The sequence below is a fragment of the Danio aesculapii genome, chromosome 20 (assembly GCF_903798145.1).
Source record: "Danio aesculapii chromosome 20, fDanAes4.1, whole genome shotgun sequence".
Taxonomy (NCBI): domain Eukaryota; kingdom Metazoa; phylum Chordata; class Actinopteri; order Cypriniformes; family Danionidae; genus Danio; species Danio aesculapii.
The window spans coordinates 43,947,183-43,972,174 of record NC_079454.1 but is presented as its reverse complement, the minus strand read 5'-3'; the positions used below and the strand labels follow the sequence as shown (position 1 = coordinate 43,972,174).

Genomic DNA, 24,992 nt, shown 5'->3' with positions numbered 1-24,992 from the left:
TGTAATAGTTTCATAGATAGAAGTGAGTAATCTGGAGATGAATGTGGGTGGAGATTTTACTGATAAACTAAATTCAGGCTTCTTTGGCAGGATCATACATGCCTTTTTTTATTGCCTGGCTTAAAGTATGTGATCAAATAAAAAAATAAGTTATGGTATGTTCTGCAGAAGCACACTCACTAGCTAGGTTTCCATCCACATTTTTAAGCACATTTTGTATATGCGCATAAAAAAACGCTTGATGGAAACACCAAGATGCGCATACATTTTGAAAATGCACTTAAACACATGCGCATAACTGAATAGTGTCTGTGCTCCGCATCTCATGCCTTCATACACCACTGCGCGTTCGGTGCATGTCAGGATTGCGTTCTGAGGCGCAAGTCACTTATTAAATAAAGAAAAGATTGACACAGCTTCTATTATCGCAGAAAATTCCGTATTTACTGTTGATATTTGGCGCCAGATAATCAGGAAGTGACGATTTTGTTCGCTTTGACTCGTTGGATGGAAACACTGCTTTATTCGCACGTCTCTTATGAGATAATCCAGTTTTGTGCATAAAGTTAATTCACATTTTTGAATGGAAACATAGCTACTGTCTATCTTTATTTATTATTTATTACAGTCCATTTATTTAGTTTTTTAGAAAAATAAATATGATAAAACATGATATATTTTAATAATATCTAATATTTTATTTTATTTTGCAGATTCATTGTCCATTCTTTTCCACCCTCTAATATTGTATTTTAATTTAATCACAGTCACCACCACATTCATTATTATTATAGTATTGTTAATAGTATTATTTTTAATAACAACAACCAAACATTTACAAAGCATGAACATCATAAAAAGCAAAACTATAATGTACTATTATATAATATGTCCCCTTCATTGTTTAGATAATTAAAGCCTAGTAAATTACTGGAGAGGTCAGCGGTGGTGCATTTAAGTTGGTTTAAAAATGCAGTTAAGCAGAAAAAAAGCACATTCCTGCACATGCACTTTGACCTCTGACAGAGGCAGATCTCGGGGGAAATCAATGTGTTCAACAGGTTTCTGACCTGGATTACAGCACTGGTGTGTTCAGAGGGCCGGCGTTAACCTTACGTCAGCAGGACGCCTCGCTCACACAGACATACGGCCAATTCCCAACACAACATTAACACAGACGAGCCCTTTGCTGATAGACATAGAAAATGTCTGGGGCTGAAAGACAAAAACAAACAAAGTAACTACAGTTGAAGTCAATTATTAACCCCTCTTAGAATAATTTTTTCTTTTTTAAATATTTCCCAAATGATGTTTAACAGAGCAAGGACATTTTCACAGTATGTCTGATAATATTTTTTTCTTCTGGAGAAAGAAAACTCGTTTTATTATTTGTCTTATTTGTTATTATTATTTGTTATTATTACTCTTATTTGTTTTATTTCAGCTCGAATAAAAGCAGTTTTTAATTTTTTAAAAACCATTTAAAGGACAAAATTATTGGCCACTTTAAGCTATATATTGTTACGAGAACAAACTCTACAGAACAAACCATCATTATACAATAACTTGCCCAATAACCCTAACCTGCCTAGTTAACCTAATTAACCTAGTTAAGCCTTTAGCTGTAACCTTTTAAGCCTTTTAGCTGTATAGAAGTGTCTTGAAAAATATCTAGTAAAATATTATGTGCTGTCATCATGGGCAAAGATAAAATAAATCAGTTATTAGAAATGAGTTATTAAAACTATTATGTTTACAAATGTGTTTGAAAAAAATCTAACTGAAATTGGGGGAAAAAAAATAAACGGGGGCTAATAATTCTGACTTCAACTGTACTTGTGATTTGTAATGTTTATGTATTGAAAAAAAAAAAAAATTAAAGTTCAAATGGAAGTGGCTAATTGTGCTGTGAATATTAGTAGGTATCAGGAATCAGTCGAGGACAGAGCAAAAATTAAATTAAATTAGATCAGAGTCTCGAGAATGGTGATGCAAAACGAACATGCTTCAATAAAATAAAATAATAAAATAAAATAAATGGGTGGAAAAAGAATGGAAAATGACTAAAAACTAAAATAAATTTAATTTAAATTTAATTACTATTTTAATTCATAAATAAATAAATAAATGTGTAAAAATGTATGCCTAAGTCACAATACATTTGGCACAAAGATGGATATGTAACGTGCTTGTATATCAAACAATTAAAATACATTTTTTAAAAATACTTGAAAAAATGGCTCAAAGACAAACATCTAATGTGTTTAAAAGTAAAAACTAATCAATTAAATTGAATTGACAGTAAATAATGTCATGATATCAGGTGTCCTAAATCAGACTATAACATTGAAAGTCTAATTACATCTGAGTTTACATAAGATAAGCAGTAAAACACTATGCAAACAACTTTAGAAGTGCACATACTGCATAATGACAGAGAGAGAGGGATGAAAAAGAGTGATAAACCTAAGAATGTCAACCCAATACAAGCGAACAGGAAGAGGAAAAACAGGAATGCCGAGAAAGACTGAGAGAGAGCAGGTTTGTTCTTTTCTCTGACTGATGTAGTTTTGCCATTTCACACTCAATTCAATATCTCAATTCAAACACTGAGACTTGACATTGATTCCATGTCTACTGTAGGAAATCATTCTCTGCAAGTCAAGACACAGGAAGGGTGGAAACAGGATGGACAGAAAAAGTGAAATGAAATAATATAAAATATACTTTAGTGGTAAATATAAGTAAGATAGGGGGTGACGCGGTGGCACAGTGGGTATCTGTGTAAAACAAATGCTGGAAAAGTTGGGGGTTCATTCCGCTGTCGCGACCTCTGATGAATAAGGGACTCTGAAGGGACTTGGCTGAAGGAAAATGAATGAATGTTTGTGTCTATATAAATTTTACTTAATAAAATGTTTAATTATGTAAATTCTATTTACATAATATATTTTTTACTTAATAAAATGTTTAATTATGTAAATTCTATTTACATAATATATTTTTATATTGTTATATTTTTATATTGTTAATGGTTTGAAATAACAATAATAATATTAATAATAAAAATGTTATTAATAGAATAATATTAATTAGATAATAATAAAATTATAACAATAATAATAAAAAGATTAATTATAATAAATGAAAAATATAATAATAATAATTATTATTATATAATAATATTAATAATAAACATAATAATAATAACAATAATGTTAATTAATATATAATAATTATTAATATTTATTGTAATTTAAATGTTACTTAATAAAATGTTTAATTATGTAAATTATATTTTGTATTGTTAATTGTTTGTAATAATAATTATTATTATTATTATTATTTTGTAATAGTTTTGGTTGCTGTTAATACTACTACCACCACTACTAATAATAATTAATACAAAATAATTATTTTATTAATATTATTGTCATTATTTAAAAGTTACCTAGTAAAATGTTTAAATATGTAAATTATATTTTTGTTTATTTTATATTAATAATAGTTAGTAATATTTTGTTTTCCGTGAATAATAATAATAACAATAAAAACAATAATAATAATAATGATAATTATTATATATTTTTTGTATTGTTAATGGTTTGTAAAAATTTTATTAAATGTAAAAATAAATATTATTATTATTATTATCAGTAGTAGTAGTTTAAACTGTATTGAAAATTACCATTTTGATAAATAAATAAAGATCCAAATCTGAATGTGATTATTTTTGAGTGACCCTGTTGTATGTGAAAAAAAGGTTGTAAGCCCCAATGTTTATATAATAAAAAAAGGCAAGAATTGTCTAGTTTAGCATTCTATGGCTCTTTTGGACTCAGATGGTTAAACTGACTAGCGAGGCCTGCTGGAGTCATGCAGAGTCACTGGTTTGTGTTTCTGTTCAGGAGATTGATGGGAAATCATGGCCGAGTCTGACTGTCAAGAGCAGAGCTGGGCTTATTAGCATGCTAATAGCGCTGGAGCAGAGATGAACACTGTTCTGGTGAAGGTCATTCTGCAGATCAAGCTGTTGGCTCAGGTTTATCTCAACGCTCTGAACCGACGCTTTGCTACATGGAAATGTTAAGTCATCTGCAGTCTGTGGCGAGCAGATTAGCCTGTTTGCATTCCCTACTATTGTTTCGTAGCTACGACAGACCTTTTTTTTTAATAGCCTGTTAGCTAATGCAAGCATCACTATTATTATTGTTTTTACCGTGGATTTGAAAGAAATCAAGTATATGCATTGCTAAAGATTTATTTTTCCCCCTAGCGATAAATTTCCGGTGAACGGTTAATGTGACTTTTTTTTCAGATCTATACGGTTCCTTTTACAGCATTAATGTTGTAATGTAAATAAAATATAATCAGTTAAATTGACTTAAGCATTCATTTAGTTGCTCAAGTGGAAAATTAGATGAAAAACTGTCAGGATCAGCAGGCAAGCACAGAAACTCCGTTGAAAATACTGAAGTAAATTTTCATAAATTAATGAAAAATGTAATTTAATGCAGGGCTTCCTGTACAATCTGAGACCCACTTTATATCATTTAGCAATTAGGCAGTTAAGATCATTGATTTGTAAAGAGAACAGACCTTAAACTTGGTGATTTTTGTAACCGCACAGAGTTTACTGGAAGCGCTTTAACTGGGTTACTGAAAATTAAAAGTCCTTCTGCATACACCATATTGTAGGGCACATGGCATAAACAATGGCAAAATCATGTCAAATGCCAAAACATTGAATTGAAATGCTTGTAGCTTTTTGCGAGATGTAAATATATAATGTTTGTAACCATCCAGAACATCTTGGCATCAATGTAGCAATGGGAAAAATAGATGTTTGGCCATTTTATGTGAGATAAACTATTATTAAATTATGTAAAGATAGATTTAAAAGCTTCTTAGAGGCAAACTTTCAAAATAAAAAAGGTCTTAGTTTTAGGATATTTTGATGATAAAACGTGCAAAAATGTGCAATAGAATGTGCTAATATTTATTTTTAAATAATTATAATTCTTATTAACATTAATAAGCAAGTCTTTATTTGTTCATTTAAGAATTGCACAACAGTTTTTTTTTTTCCATGTTGTAATTTGAATCTTAATAAAATGGGATCTGTGTGGGTGACTATATAATCAATTGTAATGAACTAAAGCATGTTCATTATATTTTATCTGCGCTTCAGACAGATGGATGGATATACAGACAGACGGATAGATAGGTAGACAGATAGTTAGACAGGCAGACAGACAAAGAATAGACAGTTAGACAGATGGACAGATGGATAGACAGGCAGACAAACAGATAGTTAGACAGGTGGATAGACAGACAGTTAGAAAAACAGACAGATAGTTAGGCAGACAGATAGTTAGACAGAAATAGTTAGATGGATATATATACAGACAGACAGATGCATAGACAGACAGATAGTTAGACAGGCAGACAGACAAAGGATAGATAGTTAGACAGACGGACAGATGGATAGACAGGCAGACAAACAGATAGTTAGACAGACAGACGGATAGACAGACAGCTAGTTAGACAGACAGACAGACAGATAGATAGACATAGTTAGACAGATGAATAGACACAGACAGATGAACAGGTGGATAGACAGACGGATAGTTAGACAGACGAACAGACAGATAAATAGACAAGACAGATGGACAGCTGGACAGATAGTTAGACAGACGGACGGATAGATAGACAGACAGATGGACAGGCGAATAGACAGACAGATAGTTAGACAGACAGACAGATTGATAGACAAACAGACAGTTAGACAGACAGGCAGAGACAGATAGACAGAAATAGATGGATAGACAAATGCATAGACAGACAGATAGATTGACAGAGGATAGTTAGACACACAGACAGATAGACAGACAAATGGATAGACAGACAGACATATAGTTAGAATAACAGACAGATGGATAGACAGACGGGCAGGCAGATAGTTAGAGAGGTAGACAGACAGACATACAGAAGGATAGATAGACAGACATATGGATAGACAGGCAGGCAGACAAACAGACAGATAGTTAAGACAGACTGGTAGACAGACAGACAGATACAGATAGTCAGACAGACAGATAAAGATTTAAATAAAAATGATTTAATAATGTGTAGCAGCTCTGAGATCCGTAAATAGTTTTTTCAATAAATTGAATGGGACACATTTTAAAAACATAATCCCACTTCTGTTGTTGTTTTTATGCTGGTAAACCTTTTTTTTTTAAATCTTATTTCAGTTATCTTTATACCCAGCATACCTTTATACCTATGATCAGTGAGCAGCACTTTCAGGGCAGATAAATGTTTGTGTTGTGAGCTGGGTGGTGTCTGCTGCAGTCCCATGTGTTTCCAGTTATCCTGGGAGTGATCGTCAGGTCGGGTCACCACAAGCTTGACCGAAATTCTCCACTGACATGTTTTATTATGTTTTCTCTCTCCTTCCAAATGGAGCCATGAGCTCATACGGCTCATCATTGTCAAACTGTCTGTTGATTTGCATGAAGGCTGCAATAACTTGTCATCGCCCCCTGCTGGTCAAATTTCAGCATCATGGTTTTGACATTGAGAGCGTAAGGATCTTTCAACACCAAAAGTCATGTGTTCATCAAATGTGCGGTTTCCACCTCTAGACAACTGTAATGGGAGAATTCAACCTAAAGTTTCACCACAGATTGGGGTATTGTTTTTTTTAAGGGGAGGAATTTATAGAATCCATCTCTGATATTTCTCCAGTTGCTCCGCACATGTTTTTCCATATGCCGAAAGTGGTGACAGTTGACATGTTTATGGTCCTCAGTAGATGAGCGTGATGATATCAGCCTGAAGGGATGGTTTAACTTCAGATCGGCATTCCTGAAATTCAAATGGATAAGAGATGAAAGACCGCCATCCCTTCCAGAACTGATTTATGAGCTCCACTGCATGGCACAGCGCAGGACTTCAGACTGTGTGTGGGTCTCTCTGTACGCATGATGATAAAGCTGGGATGAGTTTTCTCCAGCAGGGTTTCGAGTTCTGAGGTCAAAGGTGGGGACGGCGGGGAGCAAACAGTCAGCCGGAGCGCTCATATGTCTCCTTTTCATCAGCAAACCCTCTTCCAGAGCTTCAAAGACATTCTTGAGTGAAGCCGAAGAGTGCGTCCTGTCTTCCTGTGCGCGCAGGATAATTGAACTACAGTATATGAAGTCTAGTATAGCATGGTAAACTGATGGTTCTAAAATAAGCTTCATCCATAGAAAGAATTGACATATTGAGAATTTCCTTTTAAATTTGTCCAAATTAAGTTCATAGCAATGCATGTTACTAGTCAACAATTACATTTTTATATATTTTCTGTAGTAAATTTACAAAATGTATTCATGGTACATTATCTTTATTTTCATGATCGTTATTTTTATTTATTTATTTATTAGGGACCGAGCACCAGTAGTGTGTAGGCCCAATTGGAATTGCTGTGTTTTTTGTTTCTTCTTCTCTAGAATGAATATTTTCAAGGGTCTAAACATGCTTGAAAACTCACAAAACTTTGCACACGCATCAGAAGTGGTGCAAATTTACGTTTGTTATAGGTTTCAGAAGTGGCTGTGGCAAAATGGCTCGACAGTGTTACCTATGCACTTTTGAAGGAGTGTCCCCCGAGCTACGTTTCATGCACACGTACGAAAATTGGCACACACGTCAAACATGCCAATACCTACAAAAAAGTCTTTTGGTGCAAAATCCGAAACCAAACAGGAAGTCTGATAACTTCCTGTGGCAGAAAAGTGTGTTTTTTGCCATTTTCAGATGTTGTATTTAACGAACTCCTCTTAGGGATTTTATTCAATTCAATTCAATTCACCTTTATTTGTATAGCGCTTATACAATGTAGATTGTGTCAAAGCAGCTTCACATAAAAGGTCACAGTAAATAGGAACAGTGTAGTTCAGTTTGTAGTGTTTAAGTTCAGTTCAGTTTAGCTCAGTTCAGTGTGGTTTAATAATCACTACTGAGAGTCCAAATACTGAAGAGCAAATCCAACGATGCGCAGCTCTACAGATCCTGTACCATGCAAGCCAGTGGCGACAGCGGAGAGGGAAAAAAAACTTCACTAAAGGCGGAAGTGAAAAAAAAAAACCTTGAGAGAAACCAGGCTCAGTTGGGCACGACCATTTTAATTTCTCCGCTGGCCAAACGTCTTGTGCAGAGCTGCAGTCTCAGTGGCGGAGGCTGGAAGCTGGCCTCAGCAAAGACTCGTCTGTCTCTGGAGCGTCACAGGAAACAGTCTCATGTTCTCCACTTTTCCATGACCATCGCAGTAGTTGTTCAGGATTCGGCCAGGTCCAGGATATGGAAATCTTGGGATCATCTCGTCGTTGGTCTTGGATCGAATCAGTGACTCTGCATAGTCTGAGGGCCTCGGGAAGAGTATCCCCAGGTGGAAATGGAGAATAAAGAAAATAATTAGCGTAGCTGATGTTCACAGTGTATATCAGCAAGATGCATAACCTGTGTGGAAGCCCCCTAAGTGGTGCACTAAGTGTATGCTTTACTGAACAGATAGGTCTTTAATCTAGTTTTGAATTGGGAGAGTGTGTCTGAGCCTCGGACGTTATCAGGAAGGCTATTCCAGAGTTTAGGAGCTATAAATGAGAAGGCTCGACCTCCTTTACTCGACTTTGCTATTCTAGGTACTACCAGAAGCCCTGAGTTTTGAGATCTTAAAGAGCGAGTTGGATTGTAGCGAGACAGAAGATTGGTTAGATAAACAGGAGCTAGATTATTTAAAGCTTTATATGTAAGAAGCAATATTTTAAATTCAATACGAAACTTAACAGGCAGCCAGTGTAAGGAGGATAAAATTTTATCAGATCAAAACCAAAATTGGGTATTGTCATCTAAAGGCCTTGGAGATGTCAAACTGCGAAGATCTAGAGAATCCGTCAAAGGGCATGTCTGTGGCGGCCTCACAAACTTTGATGTTTCGCCACTATACAAGAAGTTGTTATAACTCAGGCATGCATTGTCTGATCTGCCTCAGAATCCACACGTTGGATTTTAATCTGAACACGTTTATATGCTAATATCCAGTTACAATCATAGCGCCACCTGCTGTCAACAGGAATTGGCATGTTTTACATTATTTTGATTAATCGTATCAGTTGTTGTGCTTGTGTATTTATGCAAAATTCATTAGACTACTGTTTTACATAGAACAGCATAAATCATCTATCCACCTTTTACCATCATAGTGAAGTGTTGTACCTGTGGCCATGATCTACAAATATATAAAAGTTGAGTCTGTTTTTATGAAAGGTGTAGTTGTTGTTAATAAAATACTTCATGATCTCCTATATAATTTGGTGTACATCAGGGCTCCATTCTGGGTCCTCATCTGTTTGCGTTATATATACTTCTATTCAGATATATTCTTCAAAAAAACAATTAATCTATGTGACACAAAATGTTGGATGGACATGACATCTACATTTACTAAAGTAATATTAGCATAACATTATTGTGGCAGGAAAGAGTATTTATATATCAGATTCTTTTATAAGCTTTTATTAAAGTATTAAATGAGTAATGAAATTTAATGATAGTATTTTTGATTAATCGTATCAGTTGTTGTGCATGTGTATTTATGCAAATTAATATCCACCTTTTACCATGATAGTAAAATGTTGTACCTGTAGCTATGATCTACTGATATATAAAAGTTGAGGCTGTTTTTATAAAAGGTGTGGTAGTTGTTAATAAAATACTTAATGAGCCACTATATATTATGATGTACCTCAGGGCTCCATTCTGGATCCTTTTCTGTTTGGGTTATACATATTTCTACTCTGTTATATTCTTCAGAAAAACAATTCATCTTATCACTGCAATGCTGATGATATTTAGCTCTACTGTCTGATCAAATTATATTGGTTCTGTTTTTGACCTGCTTGACTGTCTATACGACACAATGTTGGCTGGACATGACAAGTCTTGTTATATATAGATATTATTGCATGTGTGGCACCACCAAATTAGGTGTTGGTGTCACCATCTGTAGAACTTGGTGGCACCGGTGTTATTTACTGTAATGCCAGTTGATTATTATTATTTTTTTTATTAGGCCTATTGTTTTAGATGGAATCGGACTGGCTGAAGTTGGTTATACACACCAGAGCTGACAGGAAATGGCCCTTTGTGTTTTGAGGAAACACATGGTGACTCTCCTGACACTCATTGTTCTGGTTGCCATGGCATTTGTTCTCCTGATGTTTGAAGTCACACCTCTCGCACACACAATCATATTTCAGGAATTAGGAGGCCAGGACGTTTTCCCTTATCTCTGTTTTTTTTTTTTTTTTTCACTGGGCTCGGAAATAAGCCTTTGTTTTTCTTAATTTTATTTCCCTGTTCATTGTGGGGTTTATGATATTATGGTGGTTTTTTCTCTAAAACAGCATTTTAAGTTAAACGAAATGAGCAATTAAATGCAAATGTCAATTTTGCCATAAAAAATTAGGTTTTTACCAAAATACCAATAGCATTTTTAGTTTTTTGTGTAGGCTTGTATTTTACAGTACTGTAAAAATACTCAATTTCTCTGTCAATGTTTTCAAACAATTATATTTGATTTACCAAAGTCACACAAGTGGCAATTTCACATGGCACAAAAATGCAAAAAAGTCAAATAAAATCAATAATTTTTGTTCTATAGAGAGCGACTCTTATCATTTTGATGAGCATTGTTTCTTTTGTGTTGAGCAGTTTAGTTCACAGAATTTTTACAAAGTATGTTTTATACTGTAAACTCGCAGACTTTTTAGGTCACATCCATAACACATGTTTATTTTCCTCATTTAAAATTTAAAGCATATTTACAGATTAATATTTTTCTGATCCAATAACTCTGTGGTTTGTTGTTCTGGAAAATTTAAACAGATGTTTCAATATAATGTTAACACATACTGTCTGTGTATTTATGTTTTGAGAATTTACTGCAAACATCACATTCATAATGCTGGAATTGCTCAAATGTGAAGTGTCTAATAATAATAATAAAAAAGAAAAAACATCTGTCCGTCCATCCATCCGTCCTGTCTCGTTCTTGAATCTGATTGTCTGATAGCCATGCTTCAGATAACAGCACTCGTCCAGCCTCTATTACTCCGCCCACATACAGTGACAAGCAGAGGACACTCCAGTGTTTCCTCTAGGGTTTTTTCCAGCTGTGGTGGCAGGCCTTTTTTACACAGATCTACTAACTACCAGTGGCGTTATTTCAATGACGAATGTTGTGAGCGCAGTATTAGAAGTCGAGATCGCATTTATGTAATAGCCTACGAGCATGCGGATCTCTTAGCTTGCGCACCGATTTTTTTTTTTCTGCTCGTGCACAAAACTTCTTTCACGCCCCCTCAAATCTGCGCGCTCTTAAAGCAGCTTATATCTTCTTGTGCACTCTCAAATAATCGCTGCTGAGGTGCGATTTAGTGCGTTTATGTAACGACTGTCTCCAGCATTTATTAGATTTGCTAGGAATATTTATGAATGCCTCCGGTATTAATGCGTCCTGGAGTAAAGTAAAACAGCTATACATCATGTTTGCTAGCCTCACGCATCACGCACCTGTCAGTCAGTCAGCACGTAACCTTAAAGGGTTAAAAAAATGACGCACAGCACAATTACGGTTACAGAAAAGTTTCTGCTGTTCACTTACCTTTTAATGCGTTTTGGTGCGATTATCACCTCCTATTAAAAAAATAAAATGTTTTGAATAAGAAGCTGTAATGTAGCCGTGGCGGGATGAATCTTGGCGTGGCGCCTCGCCATGGAAGAATGAATGTAGCGGAAACCATGTACTCTACAGTTTGACAAATATTGCTGCTGTTGGGTAACACAATGTACTTTTGAGGCTTTCTTAGTCGAGACTGTAGTTGTTTAGATTGCAACTACGCTGTTTATTTATAAGGATAGTGCCTATTTAAAATATTTATAATTTCTGAGAGACAGCGCGTCGGTGGCCTTTAGCCTGTCTTAAAGCAAAGACGGTTGACGATGTTCATCTGCAAAATCACCTGTTTTGTCATCACTTTAGACATTACACTAGAGAATCATTCAAACACTAGCTCTAAAGTGACGTTGATGAATAAGCAACGGCTTCTGCTGTTTTACTGTCAGCTGCAGATGTGAATGAATGGCGGAAGAAAGTAGTTCCTCATCCAAAAGTGTTTTTAGACTCTCTGTGTTTGATTTTCTTTTTTCATATATACATGATTATGCACTGTTGTATAAATGAATTATCACACTTGTAGCATTGCGATGCTGCTGTATATCGTCAGTGGTGAGACGCTAAGGCACTCTGCTTCCCATCATGTGCCAATATACAGCCACATCGCAATGCTACTCGTGTGATATTGCTCATATATATACCGTGTCTCGCTCAAAAAAAAAAGAACAAGCAATAATATATACATAAATAAGACTAAATTACTACATTTCATACAGGAATAGCAGCGCAATCTGTGCATTAGAATAATCTATTTAGTTACTCTTCTGGCGATGGCGTATTTGTTTTTAGCAGTTTTTTCAAATGTAAAACAATCTTTTTCTTTTGTGTGTATCTGCTAAATGAATAAATGTAAATGATGCCTCACTTTAATGCAGGTCTTGATAACTCGTATGATAGTGTGGCACATATTTTGCTCTCTTAGCTTGAACTTTTATTCATTTTGGATCCATTTTTGCTCCAAATTCCTTTCAGTGACCTCCCTGTGTTTTCATAAGAGTCTTACCATGGCCTTGGGGGTCCAGAAATCTCATACGAACAAGACTGTCCCACAAACAGGCGTGTGTTGAGGTGTGTCCAGCAACGATAGTGTGTATAGTGTGGCATTACAGCTCATCACGAGGATAATAAAACACTCTTGATGCTCATATCTCAGTGGTATAATCGAACAATATCTGCGAATGCTGATACGCCTGCTCCTCTATTATACACACAACAAAAGGCTTCTTCAAGCACGTCTTCACTGTAGTCCTAAGGCTGCTGTCTTTCGTCCCAGATACATCCTGTTTGGCCAGCTCAAATATCAGCCGCCGCTGCAGGTTACCAGTTTAATGTTGCCACACAGAGCTGCTCGGGTTTTTTTTACACAACAAAGATGGTACAGATGTAGCCTCTGCTTGATTTAATCGCTATAACCGCAGATGGGGATGAGATGAACCTTTGCGGCCGGCTGAATGTTGTAGATGCTCTTTAAAAGTGCGTATACTGTAGGCTTATGACGGTTTTGAATGTTCTGGTGCGATATGTTTTTACATGTGTGTTATTGTATATATTCAGAGTATCAAATGCTTAAATCAAAACAGGATTATGAAGTTTAATTGGTAACCTTTATTATTACTGTAGGTCTCATTAATAAATGTTAGTTGGTGCATTAGAAATAACCACATTTATTACAGTTTCTATGTCAATTTTACACTGTAAAACAATGTTTTTTTGCTAAACAATTATATTTTTTTGGAAATATTTTGCAAACAGTAAATCGAGTGAGTCATGTTTTTTCAGTGTAGTTAAAAATAAAGCTGAATTTGAATATTTATTAACTCTATTTAATAAAACAATCACAACTTTTGATTTTAAATGAGTTATTAGACATTAACTAAGAAAGTTACATCACCTAAGGTTAATAAATGTTGTGTAGTTTTCATTGAGGTTAGTTAAATTAACTGATGTTAACAAATAGAGCCATATTGTAATGTTAATGAATAATGAACAAAAGACCTAGAAATAATCAGCATTTCTAGTGAATATATTTTGTGGTATTTTGTTATTATATAATTTATTTCGATATTATATAATGAATATTTATTTAATATTTAAGTACATATACAGTGGTCTCTCGCATATATACAGAGATGATATATGTTAATATATACAGTATGGTCCCTTGTGTATATACTGTATACAGTAGTTATTCGCCGGAGTTGTGTTCTAAAAATAACTCTCAATAGGCAAAATTCGCAAAGTAGTCAGCTTTATTTTTTACAATTATTATTATAGATGTTTTAAGGCTGTAAAACCCCTCACCTTACACTTTATATACTTTTCTCAGACAAGCATTAATATTTTCACATTTGTTTAAACACTGAACTTCAAAACTTCATAGAAAAATAAGTCCAGAATTATAGATAAAACCAAAGACTAAAACCTGTTGTCAGGCGCAAACATTTATCGCTGTCTGCAAAAGGTTTATAAAGCTTTATAGCTTTTGGTGTATGCGGATAATGTCCAATGTAATGTAGCAGTCACTTATCCACAAAACTAAAGCAGACTACATCCTTAAGGGGGTCGCACATCGGATGCGCCACGCACATGACAGTTAAAAGTAACGCACACTGGACGCGTGTAACGCTTCTCTTCCAGATGACACAAATCACTCAGACGGACACAGAGAACTGCGCTCTGTGTTGTTTATTCTGTAACAGAAATGTATATCATCTGGCAACTGTATGCATTTAAACATGCATCGCTGCTCTGCATTCAGCAACCATTTCTTCTGTGTTGCCACAAAGTAAACATTATTTATATACAAAAGTTCAACATACCTGTAACCGATATATATATATATATCCTCTGGCAACAGTATGCATTTAAACATGCATCTAAAAAAAACAAACAAAAAGGAAGAATTCAGCCCTGCTCATATTAATGTTTTCATTCCAGCTACACATAACATGAGCAAATTAAACCACACAAAGTTGGTCACACACAGCAATCACTCCATAGATTGATACAAAGCATCACTTAATGTTCATATTAGGGTTGTATGTGTTATTAACGTGTTACAATACAGAATTTGTCACGTTTCGCTGGAGCACATTTTACCTACCGCCTCTCTGCATTCAGCAACCATTTCTCCTGTAGGCGGGGCTTTGCAGGTGAAAGAACCAATTACACACTGTTGCCACAAGATGTCTCCCAACAACCATAAAATAAAACCAAATAACCCTTTTTGGTGAAAGACAATTAAACATTATTTTAACCCTGTTACACACGCGCATTTGCATGTTATGTAAAATTAAATTATTCAGATGGCACTTTGTGGCACGGCAGAAATATGATGAGGTGTCCTTTAAGTCGCAGCTGGGCACCACAGACAGCCGGTGACTTGCAGCACCGGTGTGCGTAACCTGATACAAACCTATGCTTACAATTCTAAAATGCATAGCGCTGTAAGGCACGGCGCATCCGGTGTGCGACCCCTATTACGATGGTCTTGCTGCGGACAGTTACAACCGTTTTTGCTCCCTTGCTAAAACTCACACTGCTAGCGATCAACGATTTATGTTAATTTCGCAAGCTGAGCACAGTCTGTACTGTACAGGAGAAACAGAGCAAAAATTGGAAATTGTCAATCCGTGAAACTGCAAGGCCATGAAAGGTGAACCACGGTATAGCGAGAGACCACTGTATTTAATTTTACGAGTTTTTTTTTTTTAAATAAAAAGCGTATTAGGTCTTCAGTCATTTGGGGCTTTGTTGGACCAATAGAACAAAAAAAGTTTTTCAAGGGATTTTGAAGTGCCCATGATAACAATATCTTGCATGTTTATTATTAAGATATATTTGATTATTGAATGTCAGCACATGTCTGTTCCTTAGAGGAATGAGGGATAAAATGGACCGATTTTTCTGACACTGTCTTGTTGTTATTTCTTCTTTCAGGATTTGGAGTTCCATGGGGTGATGCGCTTTTACTTCCAGGACCGTGTGGCGGGGAATTTTGCCACAAAGTGCATCCGAGTGTCCAGTACGGCCACCACACAAGATGTGATCGAGACGCTGGCGGAGAAGTTCAGACCCGACATGAGGATGCTGTCTTCTCCAAAATACTCCCTCTATGAGGTCCACGTCAGTGGCGGTGAGTCACATGAACACACTTGGCATGGGACGATAACAGTTTTCAATGTATACCGCGGTTTGGAAAAGTCAAGGTTTTAAAACCGCCAAAATTTTCTGGCATGGGTAAGATTTTTTTATTTACTTTTTTTAAATTTTTTTTCGTTTTTTTAGGAAAACCGTATCTCCAGCAGAAAAATATCCAAAGATGGCGTTTTAATTTGTAAAGAAATTTGTGTTTTTGAAACATGAAGACAGCAGAAGCCAGTGATTTATTTTCATTGTTCAGCCTGACATGTTTACTGTTCCAAAATATTATAAAACATTCAAAAAATAGAATATATTGTTTTCAAAGGGGAAAAAAAGTGTTAGTTTTTTTACCCAGACATTTAAAAAGAATAAATTTAGAGCAGTGAGCACAATATCCTGAAACCATGATATTTTTATCCAAGGTTATCTTACCGTCAGAATCTCATACCGGCACATGCCTAGAACACACACGCACACTTGTTTATATGGTTTATCTTCATAGTTGTAATGTATTTTATACTGCACAAACTGCTTATTATATGGCCTTACCCTACCCCTAAACCTAATCCTCAAAGGAAACCCGTGGCAAAATCTGAATGTCAAAGAACATTTATAAGTGTTTCAAATTAAGAGGACACAGGGAATGTCCTCTTAAACTACCTTAAAGTAGCACCTAGGTTATACCTATATCATTATACAATTATGTGTCTTTGTAAATTACATAAACAGGTACACACACACACACACACACACACACACACACACACACACACACACACACACACACACAAAAGAAAAAAAATGCTTTGCTATTTCTTTTCTTTTGCAGTTGTCATATTTTGTGGAGCATTAGTCGCACCTTACTATTAGTTGCGTGAAGTCTAACTTGTATTATTGCAAGGATAAAAAACAGCAACAAATAAGTTATATTGGTGTTTTGTCTTTCATTTCATTGATAAGTAATGTACAATAGGTTACTGGTTGACATAAAATTAAACCCATGTATAGGTATTCAGAATGAAAAAAGAAATTTAAAATAAAAGTTTAAAAGTGTAAAAGATGATTAAGTGGCATTTACTCTAAACACATTTATTATAAAACATAAAACAAGTTAAAGTAAACACTTTTGTCTACTTAACATTAGTTGCATTATACAGTGCCTATAGAAAATTGTCATACCTATGTAAAATCTATACCTTTACTCCCATTACGGCCTGCTTTTAGAAGACCGACTACTACTAAAACAATTTAAAAGCTGGAAAAGTTATTTGAAATGTGATATTTGATTTCAGGCTGTATGACAAACAAACTAATTATTTTAAAGCAGAATGATGATTTTCTATAGGCACTGTTTAAGTCACTTCAAAATCAAAGTAAATATGGTAATAAAATCCGATTCAATAACCTGAAATAAATGTTGTCACAACATCTCAAAATTTGAAATGTATAAACCTTTAATACCATTTTTTTGTATTATGGTAAGGTGTTTAAATACTGGTTAAAATGGAGTTTATTGCTCTTATGGGAAACATCCAATTTTTCCTAAACAATTGACTGAAAACAACTAACATTAGATTTTCTCTGGAAGCCCCTTTATTATTATTTTTTTGCTTTTAGTCAATAACTTTAGTCTGATGTATGAAGTTTCCAGCTAAAAAATATTCCTACACTTGTAAATAATAAAAAAATCTGCTGCCTAATCGAATCAAATCAACTTTTCTAGTCATTTCAATATACACCAATTAAGCGGACTAAAATATTTTAAGTTAAACATTTGTATAACAATTTAGTTGAAACCTGATTAACTTTAACTTTTAACCTCATTTTGTACAGTGTAAAGTGTCTGTAAATGACATAGCATTATTTAGCTCTTATTTGTGATATAGGAGCATAACAAATATCTGTAAAAGTATTTCAAACTTTCTTTTTTGAGTAAATGTCAGTTTTGTGTTTAATAACTATGTATAATATTGTATAATAACTTTAACTGATTAACTAGTAACTAATAGCCTTTAACAGTTAAAGTTATTAGTAACTCATAATTAGCCTGTCACAATAATCAATATATCGACCTATTGCACAACACTCATTTTTGACGATGCAATATAAATTGCCCATACATAAAAAACAATTCTAGCAACATTTGAGCTGATTGTGCAACATCTCTATCTCTAGTGTCAGTATGGTTAAAAACACTATAGTATTTACTATAAATTAGTATATGTTAATGTGGGTGTCTGACAGCTGAAAGTGGATCTGGTAGCAGATATCGCAGCCTCTGTTACTTTTCTCCTTGCACTTTTTTGTTAACATTTATTATTATTTATTTAGGATACACATTTTCACACACTGATTACACTGCCTAATTATTACATTGTTAAAATTACTATAATTCAATTAAATATTCTTAAGGATAAAATATGATGTGGTGTTTGGAAGAGTGTACCTGCATTATTATGATATTATATTGTCATTCTGGCATTATATAATGAGTGCCATAAAATGGTCCTAAAATGACAATAATATCATTTATCGAAATATATTTTGGTTCAACAATATCATACTAGAGAAAGTGGATATCGTGACAGGCCTAACTAATAAAGTTATGGTATCTAATGACGTTAACTCTTCTGAATGTGATTATAATGCAATAATGCACACCTTTTGTTAAGCCGATTTGTACCTAATTATTGTGAAAAGCACCATACAAATAAACTTGAATTGGAAAATGCAGTAGTTTTAAAACATAACATAACAAACAAACTCTTACTAAATTCCTTAGAGAGGTGATTTTCTGACTGTTCTAATCTTTCTCTGTGACAGAAGAGAGGAAACTGGACCTGGATGAGAAACCACTGGTCGTGCAGCTGAACTGGAATAAAGACGACAGAGAGGGACGCTTCGTTCTCAAGAACGAGAATGACATCATGCCCAAGGTAAAAAAATAACAATAAAAACAAACAAACACATCTCCAACTCGCGTTTTACTGAGCCAGAATCTGTGGTTTGTTCTACTCGAGTGCTGGAGATTCACAGAGGGTGTCTGTGTTTGCTCCTGTTGAGTTTTCTGCTCTTGGTTATGTTGGAACAGCTTTTTTAGTTGCCCGCTGTTCAGACAGCACCTGAAACCATCTTTTCCCCCCGTTGCATGTCAGTTAAAAACTCTCTCAGGACATCCAAACACACAGGCATCAGCAGACACTTCATTTCCTCACTTAACTGGAGCAGATCAATTCTTCTTCTTTTTTTTTTCTCTTCATTTTACCCCGTCTGTCTCTCTCTCTCTCTCTCTCTCTCTCTCTCTCTCTCTCTCTCTCTCTCTCTCTCTCTCTCTCTCTCTACACTTCAGTGGCTCTTCGTGTTGTGTGCTGCAAGGTTCCCCAAAGAGACATAAAATCAGTGAGTCTGCAGGAATGCCAGTGTTTGGGGGTGTGTGGGCAGCAGACGTTTTCTGCGTTTTAGGCCATTTTTGCACTTTACTTTGATTCTGCCCTTCAATGTGTGAGATTCGGGTGCCAGCTGTTCGCCACTATAACTTGGTTACATCTCAGCAAAAGAAGATGTCACTGTTTTATTCATGTTTTTGTCACCTTAGATGTGCAACTGAACTTGAGAATCTCAGAAGTGTACTTGCATTTCTCTGCTGCAAATGCACTGGAAGAAATGCAAAGAACAAAAGAAGATCATTTAAAAACAAGCAACTATACAAGTGCATTTAGCTTTTTACTTTATTTTGAATGCATGCATGAATGGATGGGGTGGTTTATGGGGATGCACTGAAATGAAAGATATTAGGCTGAAACTGAAAATTCTGGAAAACTGAAACCGAAAATGCTGTGTACTATTTTTTTTAATTAAATCTTTCAATTCTAAAGCGCATCTTGTAGACAATAAAATTTTATTCACCGTAACTTGATTGGTTGAATTGATATTGGCATTTTCAGCCAATCAATAATGAATAGGGAAAAGAGCACTTGGTCATTAAGGCAATAATTGTCTTTGACAACTATTACTGTATGTGTCCGTGTTGATTTTGACAGATGAAATCTCTGGCTCATATTTTCAGAGGTTTTTTTGTTTGTTTGGTTTTTTGGTCCCACTTTATATTAGGTGCCCTTAACTACTATGCAGTTGCATCAAAAATAAATACAATGTACTTATTGTGTTCATAATGTATTGCATAACACTTATGTTGCTCTTGAGGTGGGATACAGGTAGGATTAGGGACAGGTTTGATGGTATGGGTAGGTTTAAGTGTGCGTTAAAGTTTAAGGGGTTGTCAGCAATGTAATTACAAATGTAATTTGTATAATAAATAATTTCATTATAAGTACATATTAGTTAAGGACACCTAATATAAAGTGGGACCGTTTTTTTTTTTTGGGCCAAAAACCTATAATATTTTTTTTTGTGAATTTTTTTAAAATTTGGTGCGCCCCATGTGAAATGTCTTAAAATCCCCCACAAGTAATGTTTTTATAATGTGATTATAAATTATGTGATTGTTGTATGGTTGTATTTATGTTACCAGTGTTAAAGACAAATTTCCTTTCTGTGCCAAGCACACAGACAATAACGTTTAAACGAACAAACAAAAACAAATAACTCTTTGAAACTATCCCTTTCATGCTTTGATCCTAATTGTGCCGTTTTGGTGACCGTTGCTTTAAATTCAAAAGAAGGCGGAGCTACACATTCCTGTTTGTCAGCATAGTGGCAGATTCAAAAACAAGACTATCCTTGATTATGAGGGAGAGATTGTCACTAATGGGCGGGGTTTTTCCCCCTCTGATGACACGTACAAAGGAAGAATGTCAATCAAAGTGTTTCTTTCATTTAAAACATTAAATGAATACATTTTTGCCATTAGAAGCTGTTTTAATTAACAGACTGTTGTCACACAACTGTGTTTAAACCCCTTATAAAAGTGATTTTTGCATAATAGGTGACCTTTAAAGTCCTAAGTCATAGCATAAACTCTGGATGAGTGTGACCAGAAGCATGCAAATAGCAATTCATGTTCATAACTTCATAATATAGGGCAAATTGCTTGTATTATATAATCTGTGAATTGAAATGTTCTGCTTATTTGCTCTTGAGGATGTGGAGTTGAAGTGGTGTTGTGACATCTCTCTGGCCGCTCTCGTGTAGAGTAACTTGTTCAGGATGCTTGAATTTGAACTCTGCGATCCTTGCTTTGGCTCCTATTATTCTCTTATAATAGAATATTTTGAAATCCCCCTGTAAATTCTAGAGTGGTTCCTATGATGCATTACAAAATCCACAGCTGTGTTAAAGCCGAAGTCAATAGGAACACATTGTTCCACATAATTCAGCATAAGGCATTTACTGCTTTAAAGGTCCAGTGAAATTGAAATATCTTTTTATTTAAATAACTGAATTTGAAATAACTTTAAGGATATCTATAAGCTAGTGTGCTACAAAACAATGGCAAAATTAGCGTTTTGAAAATATAAAACTGATATAAACTTGTAAAGCTTGTAGTTTGTCACTTCTGCCTAAATGGATCAACGGTTATATTCACGTCACCTCACATTTCTCATCAAATCTTGACCAATCAAATGCTCTCTAGTACCTGACATGCCCCGCCTCCTTTAGGACGCTTTTTATTTGCATTTCATTTGAGCTTGAGCTCAACCACTCTCACTGGCAGAGCTGATTAAACAAAACGCTATTGGCTGCTTTTAAAAAGGGGAGGAGCTACTCTATTCCCCATCATCACTTTGTTTTTTAGTGAAGATTACGTCAAACATTGAATAAAAAATTTTACATTTCAAAGCATTTCCTAAGACTTTTAAAGTACATTCATCCATTTTCTTTTCGGCTTAGTCCCTTTATTAATCCGGGGTCGCCACAGCGGAATGAACCACCAACTTATCCAGCACATGTTTTACGCAGCGGATGCCCTTACAGCTGCAACCCATCATACACACTTATTCACACTCATACACTACGGACAATTTAGCCTACCCAATTTAACTGTACCGCATGTCTTTGGAAACCGGAGCACCCAGAGGAAACCCACGTGAACTCTGAGAGAACATGCAAAGTCCACACAGAAACGCCAACTGCCCAGCCGAGGCTCGAACCAGTGACATTCTTGCTGTGAGGCGACAGTGCTACCTACTGCGCCACCAAGTCGCCCCTTTAAAGTACAATAATAGTTAATAAAGCAAAACAATCAATTGAAAACTGTGAAACTTTTTTTTAAAGGAAAATAAACAAATAACCTATATAGTATACTAATATTAATGCTGGCTAACAATGTAAAGCAGAGATACCCAAGCTAGGGCCCACAGGCCAAAGTTTGACCCATTGTAACCTTTCATTTGGCTCTCCATCCCATCTGAGAAAGTGTGAATAATTTTAACAAAGATTGTTATTTCTAGTTTAAAATAATCTTTTTTTGTTTGTTTGTTTTATTGCTGAGCTACAAAATAACTGAAATTAAATGTTTCATTTAAATGTTAATTGTAAATATGTAAATAAATACTTTGTAAAAGTGTAAATACTGTCACACAACAGATAGAGGACAATGCAGAAGACATCTGAGAGCAAATCAAGGCAAAATCAGGTGCAGTTTGACTAGCGATTAGCGTTGACTAGCCATTCTGTTAAAATGAGATCGTTTTTACTGTAATAAGTTCATTATAAAAATGTAAAATTTGATTATACTGCATTAGTTAATACAAAGCAATGTTTTCTAGTTATTTTTAAACATTATTAAATAAATTAGGAAGTACCCATGGCAGCTATATTTAGCTTTGGCCCATTAGCCTCAGTCTAGTTTGGTTTTTGGCCCTTCATAAGAAATAGTTTGGGCACCCCTGGTGTAAAGTAGAAATATTATGTTTAATAATGAACCATTACCATGAAAGTGTCATAATTTATAATTAATAAAGTTCATTCATATTAATATTAAAACATATACATTGGAAGCCGATTTTTTTTTAAGTATAATAAATATATTTTTAAATCTCAATATTAAATAAAATAATAGTAATCAATTATTTAAAATAAAATATGAAACAATGCAAATTGAAAATCATAATTTTTCTCAACTGTAAAATGCTTAATTTAAAATAGCCATGTAAATGTGAAACACTTGTATTAGTATTGTAATTTTTGGTATTGCATAAAAGAAATTCAAATTATTTTAATATTATATTGATGTAACAATATTAGTATTGCATAAAAGCAATTCAAATCATTTAAATTGAACATTTAAGTAAATAGAAAAGAATATTAAATAATAATATATTATAAAAATACTGATCACACCATAACCTACAGTACTCTACTCTCATTGTGTTTTTCCCTCTTTTTCATTATTTTTCTTTTTAATCTCCAGAGAACACTGACAAACGGTCCTGAAAAGGAGAAAGAGGGGGTGATCCAGAACTTCAAAAGAACACTGTCCAAGAAGGAGAAGAAGAAAGAGAAGAAGAGGGAGAAGGAGGCTTTTTCAAGAATCCCAGATGGAGACGATCACGCGCTGAACCGCGATGATGGGTGAGGAATGGCCTTGTATGACAGACTGACACCTAAAGGCAGTAGTTGATTAAAAGAGGGATTTTATTTTTTTAAAAAGTATTTTTACTCGCAAGAACTAAAAGCAACATTGTAACAAGTTTAATCTGTTTCAGAACATAACAAGGTTATTGCACACCGGATCCGAAATTTATGTCCTTAATTTTTGCACGTTAAAAAAATAAATTCAACCTCACGTTGTGTGAATCATATTGACACACTTCCTCTGAAACTTTCATCCGGGTTCGATTTTAATTTTTATTATTATTATTTTTTGCATCTAAAAAAAAAGCGCTTTGAGAGGTGTTTTGACAGTTTAAGGCAGTGGTGCTCAACCCTGTTCCTGGAGATCTACCTTCCTGCAAAGTTCAGCTCCAACCCTGATCAACCTGACCAAACAGGTGTGTTTGATATGGGTTGCAACTGAAATCTGCAGGAAGGTAGATCTTCAGGAACAGGGTTGAGCACCACTGGTTTAGAGCCACCGTACATGCGAAAAGCTAAATACAGAATGCCGTCATTTGAGCTACAGATAACTTTGACAAACACAGGGCATAAAATAAAGACAGAATAAGGCGGACATTTGAGAACCTGTGACTGAATCCAGTGACTGGCAAACCTCTGCCCTGCTGCTGTTTGGTGTGTGTGTGTGTGTGCGTCTCCATACATTGGACGTACTGCCCATAGACATTATTAAAGAAAGCATGGTCCGCTTTCGTTCCACTGTGCATCGACACGTCAGCTGCCAGTCTCTGTTCAGGATTTGTTTACGTATATGAATGTGTGAAGCATCACAAGCAATCTATCAAAAATCCACTGATTTCCTGAAATAAACTTTTTAGGATAATTGTAGCGCAGCTCTTTGATAATGAGCTGAACTCTTCTTCCTCTCTATGTAGTATTGGATGAACACAATATGTAGTCTATTCCTCTTTCTTTTTCTATTTTGGAGAAGAGAGAGGAGAACAGTATTGAATTGACTCAGAAATGTTATTCATTTTTTGGTAATGGATTTATTAATATACATCGGATTCTGCATTTACGTCACAAGTTTTGCGCATATCAAAACCGAAAAAAATGCATGTGAAAATTTCAGACTTTAGTATGCAAAGACCTTTACATGTGTGAAAGCACCCTTAATCTCTTACAAACAATTATTGCTCTTAAAATATATAATGGTCTGTATATAGTCTGGATTAAATTCTCTCTGGTTCTGGATCCGGACTTTGAAAAGCCCTGTTATTAGAGCATCAAGTTTACTCATCTGTTTTTTTTTGTTGTTTTGTTTTGTTTGTTTCGGTTGTCTTAATAATTTGTAAAATAACAGGTTTTTGATTTCTCTTTCTGTGCTAGCTCCTCTGGCTTAATTAACTGCCTATTTAATGGATCCCTTTTGCTGTCTTCCTGATATAGAGAGAACTCCAGATTAGCAGCCGAGGTTTATAAAGACATGCCAGAGACCAGTTTCACAAGGACCATTTCTAACCCTGAGGTGGTGATGAAGAGGAGACGA

The 24,992-nt window shown here is 34.9% G+C and overlaps 1 protein-coding gene across 12 annotated transcripts in view; it reads left to right on the top strand.

Annotated features, from left to right (window-relative positions):
* Nucleotides 1-24,992, top strand: part of afdna (afadin, adherens junction formation factor a) — a 242,910-nt gene that overhangs the window by 77,391 nt on the left and 140,527 nt on the right. For 8 of the 12 annotated variants that reach the window (XM_056481080.1, XM_056481074.1, XM_056481083.1 and 5 more), the window contains exons 2-5: nucleotides 15,725-15,920; nucleotides 18,752-18,864; nucleotides 23,301-23,461; nucleotides 24,893-24,992. The exon at nucleotides 24,893-24,992 is cut by the window's right edge and continues 61 nt beyond it. In XM_056481080.1, coding sequence (XP_056337055.1) covers nucleotides 15,725-15,920; nucleotides 18,752-18,864; nucleotides 23,301-23,461; nucleotides 24,893-24,992 — 570 coding nt within the window. The remainder of the gene's footprint in view (nucleotides 1-15,724; nucleotides 15,921-18,751; nucleotides 18,865-23,300; nucleotides 23,462-24,892) is intronic. The other 4 variants (XM_056481084.1, XM_056481075.1, XM_056481082.1 and 1 more) reach the window with 1 other exon arrangement.